The 17425-nt window shown below is 42.6% G+C and overlaps 1 protein-coding gene across 3 annotated transcripts in view; it reads left to right on the top strand.

Moving 5' to 3' along the window:
- The window catches only part of xirp2a (xin actin binding repeat containing 2a), a 74633-nt gene extending 58727 nt beyond the window's left edge, over positions 1 to 15906 (top strand). For 2 of the 3 annotated variants that reach the window (XM_085151166.1, XM_085151167.1), the window contains 7 exons: positions 576 to 713; positions 2178 to 2258; positions 2427 to 2496; positions 2849 to 2952; positions 3515 to 12755; positions 13717 to 13850; positions 13937 to 14072. In XM_085151166.1, the coding sequence (XP_085007292.1) occupies positions 576 to 713; positions 2178 to 2258; positions 2427 to 2496; positions 2849 to 2952; positions 3515 to 12755; positions 13717 to 13811 (9729 nt within the window). In that variant the 3' untranslated portion in view covers positions 13812 to 13850; positions 13937 to 14072. The other variant, XM_085151168.1, reaches the window with a different exon arrangement.
- Positions 15907 to 17425: the final 1519 nt, after the last annotated feature.

Raw genomic sequence — 17425 nt, forward strand, 5'->3', positions numbered from 1 at the left:
GATCTCTGTTGCACTATATGCAAAAAGCAAGTGAATTCCTGCTGGGCACCTGCATGTTTCTCAGGTTTATGATGATACATCCAATCTTTACAACCTAGAGTTCTAAAGAAAAATGAATGTTAATGGCACAGCAGTGATTTCTTGATTAAAAGAGCACTTATGGTGCCTAGGATTCTGAAAGTATTAGCATAATGCAATTTCTTTCACTTTTTTGTACTAGCATAATGCAAACAAATATAACATAACACAAACAGTGAGAACAGAGTTTAGTTTATCAAGGTCAGATCCAATCCCCTGACAGAAACAGCAGGTTGACTGTCTGTCCAAATGGAAACGATAAGGCTTATACAAGGTATAATGGAATTTAATCATAAAAGTGGCCACTTTCATTCAGTAAATATTATTTTTTATGAGCAAAAATACATACAAGTGCCACAACATAAAAGTCTTACGAAACTTGTTTATGCCAAACATGGAGAAAATTGGATATTATTACCATGTGACCGTTTTAATCTATAACACGTGTGTAGATGGACACTCTGGGGTGATTTTTGCCATCTGCTTTCTGCTGATAGATGATGCATGAGTCAGAGGCTTGTTCGCTGCCTGGAGGGCTGGCCAGTGTGAAGAGACAGTTTGAGAACCAGGAGTTTGCCTCCTCCTCCTCTCAGTCTACCATCACCCAGGTTCACTTCCAGCAGAGATCTGTCCAGGTGAGACCATGAGCATGGTCAATACATATTCTATGTGTTGACAAGCTGTGATGATTTTAGATAAAACAAAAGATTAGTTATAGTTGATATTTTCCAAGGAAATATATTTCATACATTTACTTTTTATGATCAGATGTAATGGTGCATTTTAAGCCGTTTCCTCATCACAAGGGGGTAGTTGAAGGCACACCAGGTATCTGTCCACATTTGAATGTGGAAGAGTTTTGCACCAAACATCCGAATCTATGCAATCCCAAAAGGGATTTTGGTATTTTACTGGTGCTGAGCCAGCAAAAAATAAAAAAAATAAACCACTACACTATGGAATTATGTCACAAAAGCAGAGTGGAAAATCTGAGGCTGGAGTAAGTTTGTGATATGGACTGCGTAACCTTTCCTAAACCAATGAATTGTTAGAGATAGTGAAGGTGGCAGATGAAAGGGAACATTTTTCTTCTTCCTACATAACTTGGAAAACAGAGCTGCGCTGTCCTGTCTGATCACAAGCTCCGTGTAACGTGAGAAACATGTGAAAGCGACTGGATAATTTGAATTCTACTGTAGCGTTTTATTGGAAAACCTTCGCTGGCATTGCTGAGGTGTCGTGGCAGGTCAAATCAAAGAGGGCACCTTCAACTTTGCTTGTCCATGTGACTCTGTCATCCAGTGCGTGAGGAGAATGCCAGAACGTGTTACTAGCAGCTTGGGACAGAGGCCGGATCTCAGTGAAGTAAGGTCAATTCCGGCCTTTCATGCATTTTTCCCCATCTGCTCATTCAGGCGTGGAAGCAGAGTGGATTCATCGAGCCACGAGGACCTTGCTGAATGCTAAATTTTACATAGTTGTACATGAGGGGAAATGTCTGAGTGTATTTCATCGAGTGGTTTTGCCTTTGCTTCTATGCAGCAAAGGCAAAACCACTTTCACCTCAAGTTTCTTTTTTTTTTTTTTTGCACAGGTGTAATATTGAATGCGTGTTTTGCATCAGGAAAGCTCGCATTACGACATAAGTGGTTTTTGAAGCGCAGAACCCCCTCCCTCCATGTATCTTTCATGTTAACAGCAGAGGATACAAGCTCAAATATCATCCATCTCTTTCATCTCCTTCAAAATTGCATGAATCACAGTGGAGGAAAAGGCTGATTCAGTTTTATACAATTTTTGTAATGTATTGCTTTTTCTCTCCAACACCAAAATCCTCCTTTGGCAGCATTCAAACTTAGCAGCTCCCTGAGAAGCAGCATAGTAATGGAAAAACATTTGTTACCGACCACAGAGGGGCTTTATTAACCTTTTTCATGGTATAAAAATTGCTTCCGTCCCGCTGTTTCCAACAGCTCGCAGTCATGAGGTGATAAAACCTCTTTCTTAGTGTGTATGTGGCTATTTTTTTAGCTGTGGGAGTGTGTTGGCACACTGAGAGAGGTTCAGCATGTCCACATTCCCATTTTTCTGTTTGACAGGAGATGTCAAGCTGCTCCGAGGTGACAGCGAGAAGCAGTGCCAGAGAGCTCACCCCCACCACAGCCCTCTCTCTCGAAGAGGTATTTGTCATAAGTTATAGGGTAGCATCTTACCTGTAATACACACAGACCATACTATTAATTCTTTAGTAAATGAGCCTTATACCGAGCCTTTTATATCTCATTGACTAAAAACAGTCCAAGGCTTGAGTGCAGTTGCCAGTATACTGTTGATTTGTCTTTTCACAGGCGAGCCACAATCAAAGAGTCCACCAGAACGACGCGGCTGCCAGTTACGGGAACCAATACAATGAAACAGGTTATTCTGCTCATGCCTTTCATACTGTGATTTACAGGTTTTTATCACAGCACCCCTTACGTCCTGCATATTAATGATTGTTCTCACTACAGGCTGAATAAGGGAAGAGCTGTGAAAATGAGATGGAGTTCTGATGATTTTATATTCAGTGCATAGCAGCAAATCTAATCAGGGCAAAGTCAGGAAAGTAAAATATTGGAAAGGGGAAATTGGGCAATCACCACTGCATGGTTTCAGAAAATGAAAACTACTCAGGTTTTTAATGAAATGATTTATTTCTCTTCCCAATCCCCCTGAGCTTCCTCACTACGAATGACTTAATAAGGCAGCCTTCTTCTTGTGTCTAATTCAGTTATGCTTGTCAGAGGAGATGACGTACCAAAGGTTTCCACTCAGGCTTTGAAGCAGCAGTATGAAAAAACAATTGAGGAAGCTGCACCAGCCAAGGAAATTAAGGTAATGATGCTGTCTGTTTATCGAAATAGATGATAGTTTGGGTTGTTTATTAGGTATCAGTATGAGGATATGGCCACATCATGAAATCATCAAAAGGAAATTGCGCATGCCATGAGTTGATGGGGAATAAATTGGATTGGATAAAAGGCCTCATGTCATTACACAGCTAAAGTCTGACAGTTTCTCTCACCGTTAAAGAGAAACCCCTGAAAAACACACACAAAAAAGAACAGTCGCATTACTGTCTGCAGTTCAATGAGTATTTCAATCAAGACAGTAATTAGGAACATACATAACCAAAGATATTGTGATGGTTTGATAGATACAAAATGTGTCAGCTTTTGTGCATTTACATCCAAATTAGAATTATTTGCGTCTAGCTTTAACTTTTCCAATCATTTTCATTTGAGTGTGTAAAGTGTACAACTTCTTAAGTCCTGCTCAGCTTCAAAGCTTTCCTCTCCACTACTTTTCATGCCACAAAATCAACATTCTTTTTTCCAAATACGATTCTAACCTCACTGTTCCTCTCTTTGTGATGAAAACATCTTGTGAATCATAGGTTGATGTGGATTTTGACAAGTTTCAGTGGGCACCAGTGAACCAGTCCTCTAAAAAATCTGCTATGACAAGATATGAAGCTTCTTCAACTGTAAAGACAGCTTCTGCTTCATCAGTAGCATCTGCTTCAACAGTGGCTTCTGAGGTGACAGACCATTTCCCTCCTCCACCCGCAAACCTGCTGCAGGTGTCACAAAAAGTCCCAGACCACATTGTCTCTCCTCAGCCTCAGGAGTCGACATCTCAACATAAGTATACTATTAACAGGGAACAGTACTTAAAACACAAGAGCATGGCTGAAATAAAGCGCCTCTACAAACACATACACCCAGAAGTGCGCAAAAACCTTGAAGTTGACATTTTAAGTCAGCTCAGTGAAGCAGAAATGACAGAGTTGGAGAGCAAGGAAGGGGTGGGTGACGTCCAGCAGGTGTGCTATATGTTTGAAAATGATGGCAACAGCTCCAGTAAGTGTTCGAGCCCTGACAGAGAATACCTGGAGTGGGATGAGATCCTTAAAGGTGAAGTGCAGTCCATGCGCTGGATGTTTGAAAACAAGCCCTTAGATACGATTAAAGACGATACCCCTGATGAGAATGATGAGAAGACTATTGCCCAGAAGGAAATCATTGCTGGCAAAGATGTCAGATACACAGCTTGGATGTTCGAGACGCAGCCTATAGACACTCTGGGCGCAGAAACATCCGATACAACTGAGCAATCGCAAAAACAGACCGATCTAGCAAGAGGAGATGTCCGTACTGCGACGTGGCTCTTTGAAACGCAGCCGCTTGATTATCTGAATAAGATCTACCAAGAAGATGAACAGGAGACGGATGCTTGTGTGACTAAAGACATTACTGGTGGAGATGTGAAAACCGCCAGGTATCTGTTTGAGACCCAGCATCTAGATTGGTTGGGTAAAACAGAAACAATCGAGGAGAGTCACTTCCTCAACCTGAAGTCTGAGCTGGAAGAAATTAAGGGCAATGTGAAGACAACGTCCCGCATGTTTGACACACTGCCCATGTGTGTCATCAGAGGCGATTCAGGAGAGATGCTGGAAATCACTACCATTCGCAGAGAGGAGACAGAAAAAGGAGATGTGAAGACATCACGTTGGATGTTTGAAACTCAGCCTCTGGATATGATCAACAGAGACCTTGCCAAAGTAAAGCTGATATGTGGGATTTCCATGGAGGATAACATTCAAGGTGGTGTGAACAAAGGTAGATGGCTTTTCGAGACAAAGACACTCGACACGATCAAGGATGAAGAATGGGAGAGCTCAAAGAAGGAAAAAGATGAAATAATTGGAGCTGATGTAAGGAACCACTGTCTTGTTTTCGAGACTCAGCCTATGGATACTCTGAAAGATAATACCAATGCTCGACCTTTGCCCTCTGAGGAGATTGTAGGAGGTGATGTTCAATCAGCCAAACATCTGTTTGAAACAGTACCAATGGAAAATCTGAAAGAGCTGGTTGAAGTAGGAAAACTTAAGAAAACAATGGCAACAGAAGAAGAAAAGGGTGACGTGAGGCATCAAAGGTGGGTGTTTGAAAGTCAGCCCTTGGAGAATATAAGGGAGGAGAAAAAGGAGATTACAAGAACTGTGAATATTGAAGCACTTGACAAAGGGGATGTGACAAACTACAAAGAAAGGTTTGAAAGCATGGATTTAAGTAAATGTGAGGGAATGCAGAAAATTCAGGTCGAAGGTGTCACAAGTGGCTATGTCAAGTCCAATAGAGTTCTCTTTGAATCGACCCCATTGTATGCTATGCAAGACAGCTCTGGCCATTACCATGAGGTAAGGACTGTGAGGCGTGAGGAGATTGTGAAAGGAGACGTTCGCAGTTGCAGATGGATGTTCGAGACGCGTCCTATTGATGAATTTGATGAAAGCATTAGTAAGTTTCAGATCATAAAGGGCATATCTAAACAGGAAATTGAGTCAGGGGATGTCAAAACAGCCAAGTGGCTGTTTGAAACCCAACCACTTGACACCATTCAATTTTTCGGTAATTTTGAGAATAAAGATAATAAAACTAACAAAAGTATTCAGATTGAGAAAGGAGATGTAAAGACTTGTAGGTGGCTATTTGAAACTCAGCCAATGGATGTTTTGTATGAAAAGGTGGATAAGAGTGAGTCCGATGTAGAAGAAGTGCAAAAAGGTGACGTGAAAACATGTACTTGGCTCTTTGAGACACAGACACTAGACAACATACGAGATCATTCAGAGTCAGAGACCATCCTGAAGACCTGCACTGTAAAGCAGGAGGACGTTCAGGGAAAAGACGTGCGGCTGGCTCGCTTCCTCTTTGAAACAGAGAATCTGGAAAACATCACTGGGGAGGACAGCAGCTCTTTCAGGAGAGTCACAGAAATCGACATCCAGTCCGGTGATGTTTCCAGGATGAAGTACATTTTTGAGAATCGCTCATCTGACATTATGAGCTCCACCTCTGAGGAGACAATGCAGAAGCTGAAGGCGCAACAAGCTCAGGACCTGCAGAGGGGAAATGTGGTCAACTGCACTTGGAAGTTCGAGAACCAGCCGATTGATGCGATCCGTGATGACGGCACTGAGGCAAGGGAAATTCGCACGGTAACTGATGTTCAGGGAGGTGATGTTGATAAAGGCCGCTTTATTTTTGAGACATTCTCTCTGGATCAAATTAAAGAGGAGTCCACCGAGACTGATATTTCAAAACTCTCCAGTATCTTTAGAGATGAAATAGAGAAAGGGGATGTGAAAAATTACACCATGATGTTTGAAACCCAGCCTCTCTATGCCATCTGTGACAAAGAAGGCCACTATCATGAAGTAACTACAGTTACTAAAGAAGAAATCATGAGAGGAGATGTGGTGGGGGCCCGATGGCTGTTTGAGACAAAGCCTTTGGATTCAATTAGAGATTCTGAGGAGGTGTATGTTATTAAAGCTGTGACTGAGGAAGGTATCAGCAAAAAGGATGTTAGCTCTGCCAGGTGGAGGTTTGAAACGCAACCTCTGGACGAAATTACAGAGGAGATAAAAGTGAGGTCAAAGACAGTTGAAGATATCCAAGGCGGCGATGTGAAGAAAAATAAGGAGCGTTTTGAGACTGATGAGATGTCTCAAAAGTACATCAGAACTGTTAGCATGAGTGAAATCCAAAAAGGTGACGTTAGAGCTGCCACATGGATGTTTGAAACCCGCACGATTGATGAGATACGCAGCGATGGCGCAGAGTATGATGGCATGGAAAGAGTGACAAAAGAGGAAGTAATGAAAGGGGATGTCAAGCAGTCTGTGTGGCTCTTTGAGAAGCAGCCGCTTGATAGAATCAAAGAGAGTGATGGCACAGATCTTGTTGTGATAAAGGAGGAAATCCCACAGGCTGATGTGAAGACGACAACATGGCTGTTTGAAAGCACTCCATTTCATGAATTCAATGAGAGCAATGTGGAAAAGACAGAGATAATTGGTAAAAGTGTCAAAGAAACACTTGAGGAACTTTATTCCCAGAAAATGGTGGACTCACAGGGTATTCTTATTGAAGCGGATGAGATTGGGGATGTCCGGATGGCAAAGTATAAACTCATGAACCAGGAGACTCCTCAAATCCAAAAAGAAGAGATTATCAGAGGGGATCTGAGCAACATAATGATGAACCTCCTGAACCGCAGGGAGACCACTGAAAGGGTCATAACTATCGACGAGGAGGAGCGTGGGGACATCAGCACCACTGTGATGCAGCTATTCAACCAGGAAAGGGGAATCAATGTTGAGAAAGAGGAAATTATCCGTGGTGACATTCAAGAGGCCATGAGCAATCTCCTCAAGAGGGAAGGCTCCTCCAAGCGTGGCATTCTGATTCAAGAGGATGAGAAAGGAGACGTTAGGATGACTATCTACTCTCTTTTAAATAAGGAGGAGAGGGCTGGCATGGAAAAAGAGGATATCATTCAAGGAAATGTCAGCAAAACTCTTTATCGCCTTCTCTCCAACTCAGATGGAGAAGACTCTAAAAAGATAAAGGTTTTAGACACAGAGCGGGGTAATGTCAGCTTTTACTCCACATGCATTGAGTCCGGAGCTTTGGATTACCTGAGGCAGCTCCAGTATGAATCGGATGAACTCCAAGAAAAAGTCCAAAAAGAGCGCATCATAGGCGGCGACATCGAGGAGACCAAAATATTGCTCCGGAAGAATCAGCAAGAGATCGGTCGCACAGTAACAGAGGATGATATAGTTCCTGGTGATGTGCACAGCATTGTTAAGGTTTTTATGACAGAGCCTACTGTCACATACAGAAATCTAGAGAAAAAGGACATTGTTAAAGGCAACCTCAGTGCAGCTTTGGATTCACTGACCCAAGCCATCAATCAGAAAGTGGTAATAGAGAAAGAGGAGGTGGTAAAAGGAGACATACCCACTACTATGAAGTCTCTGGAGGAGGCCCAGAATCAAGCCAAAGAAACGGAAAAGCCTGAAATCATCAAGGGAGACATCAGGGGTGCTCTCGAGTCACTGGAGAAATCTGCGTCCAGCAAAACCGACGCAGCTGTTGAAGATTTAGTGCCAGGTGATATTAATGGCACCTTGAAGTCCCTCGAGGAGGCAAAGCAAGCTGTGAAAGAGGTGGAAAAAGAGGAGATTGTTAAAGGAAATATCCACACAGCCATGCAAAGTTTACATGAGGCATCAAACGAGAAAAAGGTTTATCAGCACCAAGTGAGCGAGCAAGGTGATGTTAAAGCCACCATCCAGCTCTTGCTGCAGCCAACAACGTCCCCAAGAATGCAACACAGAGGGAGCCATGAAGGGGATGTGAAAACATCCATTAAATCGCTTTATGAAGGACAGGAGATGACACAGGTGGAAAAAGAAGATGTTGTGAAAGGTGACGTTCAAGGGACAATAAAGTGCCTAATGCAAAAAAAGCAGTATTCAAAACCCAAACGCATGTATCCTGCCAAGAAGGCAAAAGCGCCCATGCAAAACACATTAACTGTAAAACAAGAGAAGCATGAATGCGCACATGAAGTTAAGAGCGAGAGTGTTGCAGTCAGTCCAGCCCCCGCTGTGAAAAACCTCTCTCTGAGTGGTGAGTCACAGAAGCAGCATGAAAACAAATCGTTGAAAACACAGGTAATAACCCAAGAGGACCGCTCTGTTACTGTAGCCAAAACAGACAATCCTGCAGGGGCCTCTCAACTGAAGAGCACGAAAGAACAGAAACAGAAAATACAAGCACCCAAGCCTGTTATGATAAAGAATAAACAAATGATTAATAAAGATCAAACAGATGTGAGGGCTGCTGGTGTGTCAGGGGTGAAAGAGGAGCAAAGCACATCACAGGCGAATATTTCAAACAGGCAAATGTGCGAGACAAAGACGATCAAACAGGTGCACACTACGGTGACGGAGAAAACTGTTGTGCACAAGCAAAATGTAACGGAGCAGGTGTCAATGTGTCAAAAGCAAACAGAAAATAAGGCTCTCGTACAAAAACAGAACGTAAAGAATATGAAGGTGGAGAACCATAGCCTTGACATGAGAGGGAAAGGTGTGAATAAAAAGCCAGTGAAGCCAGAGATTCACTTTCCCCCTCCTCCGTCCTCGCCGCCTCCCCCATCAGAGTCTGAGCTCTCCCTCCCTCCACCGCCTTCACCGGTGACTGAGAGCCCAACAACCCCCATGTACCGGCCTTCGATGATGAGGCAAGACAGCGACCTCCCTCCCCCACCTCCACCGCCTCCACCTCCTATGGAATGCGTAAAGTCTGAGCCTGAATTTTTCCCTCTTCCTCCACCTCCTCCACCACCACCCTCTGCGAGCGCACAAGATTTTCTCCCTCCACCTCCCTCACAGCAGGAGCTTAATGCAATGCCGCAGCCTTCCCCCGCAAGGCCAGGGAAACCCATTAGCAGACCTTTATTCAAAGTGCCCAAGCAACCAGAACCACAGCAGCCCATACAAGTTAAGCCCAAATGGCAGAAAAAACAACCCACTCCTCCGCCGCCTCCACCTCAGCTCCCTCCTGAGCAAGAAAAAGCTGTGTCAACAGTCAAGAAAGTAGAAGCTAAAGTTAAGGAGGTGAAACAGGAAATAACCCAACAGGTTGAAATCAGCAATCAGACTGAGTCAACAGCAATGTCCCAGACAAAAGTATCAAGCATTCCAGTTGCAAAATCAGTTCAAAAGCAAAGCCCACAGCCACCTAAAAAAGTATTTGTTCCTTCTATTAAACTGCCTCCAACTCCAGACCCTGATTCAGCGTCCAAAGCTAGACCTTATGCTCGCAAATTTAAAACCCCGCTCATGTTTGCAGAGGAAAGGTACCGCCAAGAAAGGCTGGAGAAGGGTGAAATGGAGAGGAGTAAAGTGAATACCCCCACTTCTCCCCCAAGTAATATTCAGTCATTTGATGCTAATGCTCAGCATCCTGCAGCAGAAAACACTGAGAAAAAAGTAGATATAGCGACAATAGAAAAGGCCGAAAAAGCTAAAACTGTTTCCAAAGAAGCAATAGCGGTCCAGGACATGCCTTCTAAGAAAGCCACTTCCCAGATCCCTTTGAGCAAACCTTTGATCTCAGTGGTAAATAAGAAAGCAGCTGCTGGATCTTCAAATGTTTCCAGCCAGCAATCTTCGGAAAAAAATCTAGCCTTTGCCGAAGTTAATAAAAAGGGACAAACTGCATCCGCCAATCAGACTGCTTCTGTTTCTCACGCTCGCCATGAGGTTTTACAAAGTGAAGTCCAGTTGTGCTCGAACTTGGCCACTTTTTCAGTCCAAGAGCAGCAGCAGATTATTAAGAAATCTAGCACCAGGTCTGTTACTGCCACACAGGGAGCGGCCCATGAAAATGTAGATCTTCAAGGCCAGGTCACATTGAAAGCTGAAGATGTAAGGAATATTAATGTGCCTCTGACTCAGGTGGAGAAAATTAGTCCCCCTCAACCCACTAAAATTCCAAAGGTGACTCCAAGTTTCAAGGTAAAAACCTTTAAGATGCCGGTGGAGAAGAAAGAAGAGAAAAGTGACAATTTGGGACAAAAGAAAAGTGAAATGAATTTACAGCAAGAGAAAAGTAATGTGTCACAGAAAAGTGAAACCAAAGTGAGTCAGGAAGGCAACCAGCTAATTTCCACGAGAACTGAGGTGAAAACAGAAGTGAAAGGAAAAGAGAAAAAAAGCCAGGTGACCCAACCTGTGAAGGAAGTTGAAGTAGACGTTCACACAAGAAAGGGAAAGCAGGTGCAAAAACATGAGACAGAAGTAAAACTGTCGCCATCAGTTACTGTGTTAACACCCAAGGTGGCTAAGATAACATGTGAAGCAACCCAACAGGGACAAGGCCATGTAGCTGTCTCCCACAGTCAGCAGAGCGTGAAGACAGAGGAGATTCAAAGACACGAGGAGGTGGTTGTGACTGAGAGTGTGGCACAGCAAAGGCTTCAGAGGCAAGAGGCTGTTCAGATGCAAAAACAGCAAATGAAGCTGCAAGCGGTGGAGATAAATAAAACTCAGATCAAAGCAGGAAAGTCAAAAGGTGAGCCTAAGGATGTGTCTGTGAAAGGGGCAGGCAAAATTTCCCACAAAGACGAGGCTTACCATGAAGATATTACCGATTTAGAGAAATGCACTGTAACTCATAAGCTGCTCACTCAAATGAAAGAGCTGGAGGGCGCACCAAGCAAAATAGACTCCAGCACTGTCAGGACGATTTTAAGTGAAGTCCCTGACTGGATAATGGGCTCAGATGAGAAGAAGAATTTAAGTGAAATTGCTAAGCAGCAAAGCAAGAAAAAGTTGAAAGAGATGATGGTTTATGTCAAAAATATAATTGAAGCAAAGCTCGCATTTTTTGAGAAAAATCTGAAAACGGTGGAAAAGGAGGAAAGAAAAGACAAACAGCCCGTGCCACCACCAGTGCCTCCAAGACCAGAGAAGAAAGTTTTCGGTGGGGTGACTGCAAAGATATCAAAGATAAGCACTGGTTCCTCCAGTGCTGAAAAGAAAGTGGTGGAAGAGAAAAAGTCCCCTCAGGAGAACAGAGTGCATAAGGAGCTGAGTGAAGGAGCCGATCACAGGGTGTCCTCTCCATTAGCAAGCATCCGCACTCCATCGCCTACTTTTATTAGTATTGAGTCCAGGAGAGTTGATTCGCCACTCAGAGTGACACCTTCTCCACCACCCTACAAATCAATCGGAACCCCTCCGCCGCATCATGGCAAGTCACATACGCCTACATCTACCTTTAGCAGGGCCACACCTTCTCCCACACTGAGTCGCTCAGAGAAGCTGGTGAAACTGGGGGAAGCCACATCAAAGCTTTCTCACATTATCACCCTTCCTCCTCTCGTGCCAGTTCCCGAATGTTTTGCTGCTGAAAAAGAGCGGACATCCCCGTTTAGCGACAGGGAGACCCTCACTGAGAGAAACGAGCAAGGCTTGACGGATGTCGCAGAAATGGTGGATTCCATGATGACAGTGAAGGATAAAAAGTCTTTCTTTGAGGAGGCCCAGAGGGCGGAGGTTAACAAGATGTACATCCGGAAGGATCCAATAGATATCCCTGAGCGGTTGGGACCTGATAGTGAGGAAGTCACTGAAACCGTTGCCATAGATATTCTTAAAGATGATCTCCCTAGAGTTGACTTGTCAAAGCTCGTAAACAGATTTGAATCTCCGAAACCAAAAGTTTACACCAGAAAAGATCCTATTGTAATAGCAGAGAGGCTGGGGAGTGACACCGAGGAAACAGAGACTGAACCACATGCGCCAAGAACCGAAGACATCCCCACACTCAATGTCAAAGCAATCAAGGATGTGTTCGAGACGGGAGAGCATAGTTCTCAAGCAGCCAGAGAGCTTAGAGAACAAATAGAAAGAAGAGAACCTGAAGCAGCCTGCTCCGGGCAGGCGGGTCACTCTGAAGCGACATCAGTCACTGAGCAATTCTGCACCATTGATAACTTTGGAAATATGACAAGACAGATGAGGAGTGAGGTGCATTCTGGGAGTTCCCTGACCCGTGGTAACCCTCCGTCCTACGCAGACGTCGTGAGGGGAAGAGTTCCTACTGTTGCTGTGCCTCCTGAGGCCTCCTCTGAAGAACTGCTGAGAAACTTCCAGCAATCATGGGCTGAAAGCCAAGGAGTTTTCCAGAACCTGGGCTTCAGTGTCACGGAGCAGAGGACTTCGCAGATTATAACGCACCAGCAGCAGAGTGTCGTGACGGGTAAACTGAGCTGTGGCATGAGGCATGATGGGGTGGTGAACATGCTTTGTGTGGGGAATTTTTAAGGAATCAGCTGCACTGTGTGGAAAGATAAAAAGCATTAACTTTCAGAATGTGTTTTTCTAACACTTGATTTTCTTTCATGTGTTTTCATTTGTCAGAAAGGTTAAAACTCACTGTTTGTATCCTGGCAGTTTTATGCTTTTTAATATTCACGGGTTACATTTTGTTCCTGTTTATCCACATGTCTGCTGTGTGAAACTGGCAATGATGCTAATATATTGAACTAATATATCTCCTGCCTGGGTGTGAGATGCTGTTTTTGTCTGTGAAAGAACAAAGAACAAAGAACCGCCTGAAAACTCATCAAGGAAAAAACAAACAACAGCCTTAATGTGAATTCTTTTCTTTTCTGAAATGGATTCACCACATGTCAGTGCTTCCTTTTTCCAACATTGTTTTTTGAATCAACATTTTTTCATTTCACAGCATAAAATTCCCAAATAATCAATAATAATAATAATTATTATTATTCATATTGTGATATATTTATTGTAATCATGACATCTAACACAAATATAAAATTTCTCTCCCATTTTGAGCACTCTATTAATATTCTATGATTAAGATGATCGGAAGAGTTTTATTAACTTTTATTAACTGTTCAGTTTATAGTTACCAAACTCAAAACAATCAAGCAGAAACAAACAAAAGGATTTAGACTGCGTTCAAGTAAACACAGTCGGGTCCGACATAAATCTGAAGGATGACTAAAATAATTAGAATTGATAAAAAAACAAACATCTACTTATTAACTTTACGAACTTTGCTAAAAGTTTTGCTTTCTGCAGCTTTTCCAATCCTTTATTTTATTATCATTTGTTTTGTTGAGACTAATAGAAATCATTTCTCTATCATTAGTTACAGATTACAAATTAAAATGTTTCCTTCTCTTTTGCAGAAAATTCGAATTCCAGAGTCCGAACTGTGCAGGGCATGTCGGAAGAGAGTGTACCCCATGGAATCTCTGATTGCGGACAAACAAAACTTCCATAAAAGCTGCTTTCGCTGTGAGCACTGCAAAGGCAAACTAAGGTGACGCTACTTCACACAGCAAATGCATTCGTTGTCTTTTTATTTTCCTCTGTTTTACTTGTCTACTTTCTTTTAAAAAAAAACAGCCTTGGCAACTACGCCTCTCTCCATGGACGCATGTACTGCAAGCCACACTACAAGCAACTGTTCAAGTCCAAAGGAAATTATGACGAAGGATTTGGACAAAAACCACACAAAGAACTTTGGAATAATAAGAACACGCAGAACTCTGTCATGAAATCACCGTCACCTGAAAAGAAAGTCATGGATTCCAAATATTCGACTGCTCACAGTACCTCAGCCACCCAGGATTATGATGGAAGCAAATCAGCTGATGAGAGCAGAAAGCCCACAAATAAGATTTCCGTAGTGTGGCCTCCCCAGCCAGATTCCCCTAAAAAATCCTTTGCAATCGAGGAGGAGTTGAAGTTGGTTAAGCCATCATGGCCCCCTAAGGAGGGCTCAGCTCAGGAAAACGAGCACCTAAATCAGCCTGTGAAGTCCTCATTAAAAGACACTGTTGCTCCTTCAGTTGAAGTACAAAATGGACTCCAGGAAAATAACGAGGTGCATGAGAGTGCCTGTTTAACAGAGAGCGTAAAAAAGCCCGAAGAGACTCCAGCACAGTCCGAGTTTCTGACCTCCTCTGTAGCAGCCGCTGAGGAGCCAGCGGGTGTCAGTCACACTCGAGAAAGTAAAGAGTCAAACAGCGGCTCGGAGGCTGCGGCACAAAGGGATTCTGAAATGTACTCTGAAGTGCACCCAGGAGTGCAGGAGAAAGAACAAAGTGAACGGAATGATGGCGGAGATGGAGAAAGCGTGAAAGTGCCAGAAAAGAATGAAGAGAAAAGTGCAGGAAGAAGGGAGAATGTGAAAGTAAATGGACATGACAGGCAGGTAGAAAGTGCAGCATTTGAGAGTGAAGGCCAGGAGGAGACAGATAAGGGAAATAATGAAAGCATGAACAATGGGGAGGCAGTAAAGGTCACGTTAATAGATGAGCAGACAACAGCAGGACAGGCACTGAATGCTAACTCCAATAATAATAATAGTAATAATAATAATGACCAGACATTGTTTGAGCATGAAACCCTGCTCGAAGGGCTTAACAAGGCTGAGGGAAATAAAAATCATCTGCAGGTTTTGACAGATACAGCTAGAGCAACAGATTCATCTCAGGCCGATCCCTTTAAAGAATCAAAATGGATGCCGAGTGAAGTGTTGCAGTTGGCACAGATAGATGATGCTTTTGTGCCAGAGGGTGCCAAATGTCCTGAAGCCACAGATTGCTTTTCAGATACAAATTTCTTCACAGAAACAGGTGAGGGAATGCTGGCTGTCAAACACGAGGCCACCGAGCCAAAGATTAGCACATCAAGCTTCCTGGAGGACATTTTCGCCGGCTTGAGTACCAGCAGCTCCAGCCTGCTATCTGATTTCAAATCTGACATCTTCAGTCAATCTGCCGGGGAGAGGCCTCCGGCCTCAGTGCTGGATGACCTTTTGGATTTTGGGATGGATCCGAGAGATGTGAGGGGAAAAGATGAGAAGAGCGACAGCTTTGCCACAGACTACAGTGCAGGAAGGGACGGTATTTCTCTGTGGGCAGAGGAAGACGACGAAGACCTGACAGTGGAGGAGCAGATCAAGAGGAACAGATACTACGATAGTGAGGAGAGTGACAATGCTTAAATTTTGGGCCCATTCAGCTAATAATGACAACATGTATTTTCACCTGTCCATGGAGAGATGAACAGCTCTGATTGAATTTAGCGTTTTTGTACTGAGTTTTTTGAAATCTTCTGTGGATCGATATCTAGTCTTGTTTGATGAAGACTGAATGCACCCGGTGTGCAGAGGAATGGATATCTGTTCTCTGTTTATGTTACGTTGGATCTATATATTTGCTGACTGATCTAAATAAAGCTATATTTTCAAACTTTACAGTATATTAGGTAATTACAAGCAGTTGATTTTCTTTAAATCAGCATAAGGAGGGTTTTTTTTTTTCATTTCTATTTTGTCTTCTGTTTGAAATAAAGCTTCATAAACTTAACAGTATGTGACTCCTGTAATGACTTATTGCAGAGACAAGCAGAAGCAGTAGTGAACCATATCTAAATCCTTGTCTGGGTGGTCAGTGATGTGCGCCACACCTGCTGAAATTTCCTTGGTAAAGGGCGTATTGATTTTCACTGATCGAGCAGACCTGCTGTACGAGTTACAGATTTTTCCATTACGTGGCTTTTGTCATCTCCTCGGTTACAGTTTGAACATGTGAGGTAATTAGCTGGCGAGCGAATATATACTGCAGTGTTAATTACAAAACCCCCCCCCAAAAAAAACACTACAGGACTTAAGAAAAAAGTGATGGCTTCACAAATTTTGTGCAGGTCCCACTACATTATGCTGACAGATCCTTTAAGTTGAGGAAGTATTGTTGCTGCTTTAATAATTCAGCATCCTTTCCTGAAAGGCTGTTTGGCATCTTTTTAATTGGGGTATATTTTTTCCAAGTAATGTTTTAATGGACAATCCAACAAGAATGCTGCTTTTACAGATGGGATTTGTGGGCAGAAGGTAGTAATAATACCAATAAAACACCTAAATGGTATTCAATTTTGCAATTAAAACACATTTATCTATAAGGGTGTTCTGAACTCTTGGTACTCTGATCTTAGCTTAATACCATAAATGCAGTTGTCTTCTATTGGTCCATTAGCAAGTTCATGGAAGGTAAAGTAAATTATTCTGAAGCAAGAGGACCAATTCCTGATTCAGCTTATTTAGTTACAACAGTGACTTAGTCTGCAATAAGTAAGTGAAGCTGGGTTGAACTGGATGATTCTCAATTTTTTATATATTAACTGATTAAAAGGGTCTCAAGAAAAGGAAATTTACCGTATAAATCTGTCATGAAAGATGGCCAAGAGCTTCCTTTAAGTTATCATTACCATAAACAATCATTGTTCTCATTAATATCATTCATATACTTACATCATTAGGGAAAAACGTATGTAATACAGGCTATTGGTATCAATAAAAACTAACTGGGACTCTTTTGAACGTTATCAACTAAACAAAGGGCTCTTGATGTTGCCCATAGGTGGCATCTTCTGTCAACAAGTAGTCTCAGTATGTCTTTATCCGCTCATTTATTAGATAGATTAGTGAAAAGATGCAGAAGTGCATTAAAAGCCTGAACAAGGAAGCTTGACTGTTTGTAGTGACATGAGTATGTTGACTTTCATCCAGGTCACTCAAATTCAGGTGTTATCTGATCGAGTTGTTTTCTCTTTTTTCTCCATCTTAGTGTTATTCTTCCCTGAATGGAAGGAGTATGTAATCAGTTCTGTTTGTTTGTCTGGCATCTACAGTTTTCAAGATATCAATTTTAAATTTTGTGTGATAATAATTTATAATAATTTGCCCTCCCCAGGTTAACAACAGCCTCTACAGCTCATGTCTGTGAGGAATGTTATTGCAACATGTTGATTATTGCAACAAATACATGTTAGTAAGTGCTAAACATACACAATTATGGCTGAATCAGACAGTTCAAATGCTGCTATTAG

The sequence above is a fragment of the Neolamprologus multifasciatus genome, chromosome 23 (assembly GCF_963576455.1).
Source record: "Neolamprologus multifasciatus chromosome 23, fNeoMul1.2, whole genome shotgun sequence".
NCBI lineage: Eukaryota > Metazoa > Chordata > Actinopteri > Cichliformes > Cichlidae > Neolamprologus > Neolamprologus multifasciatus.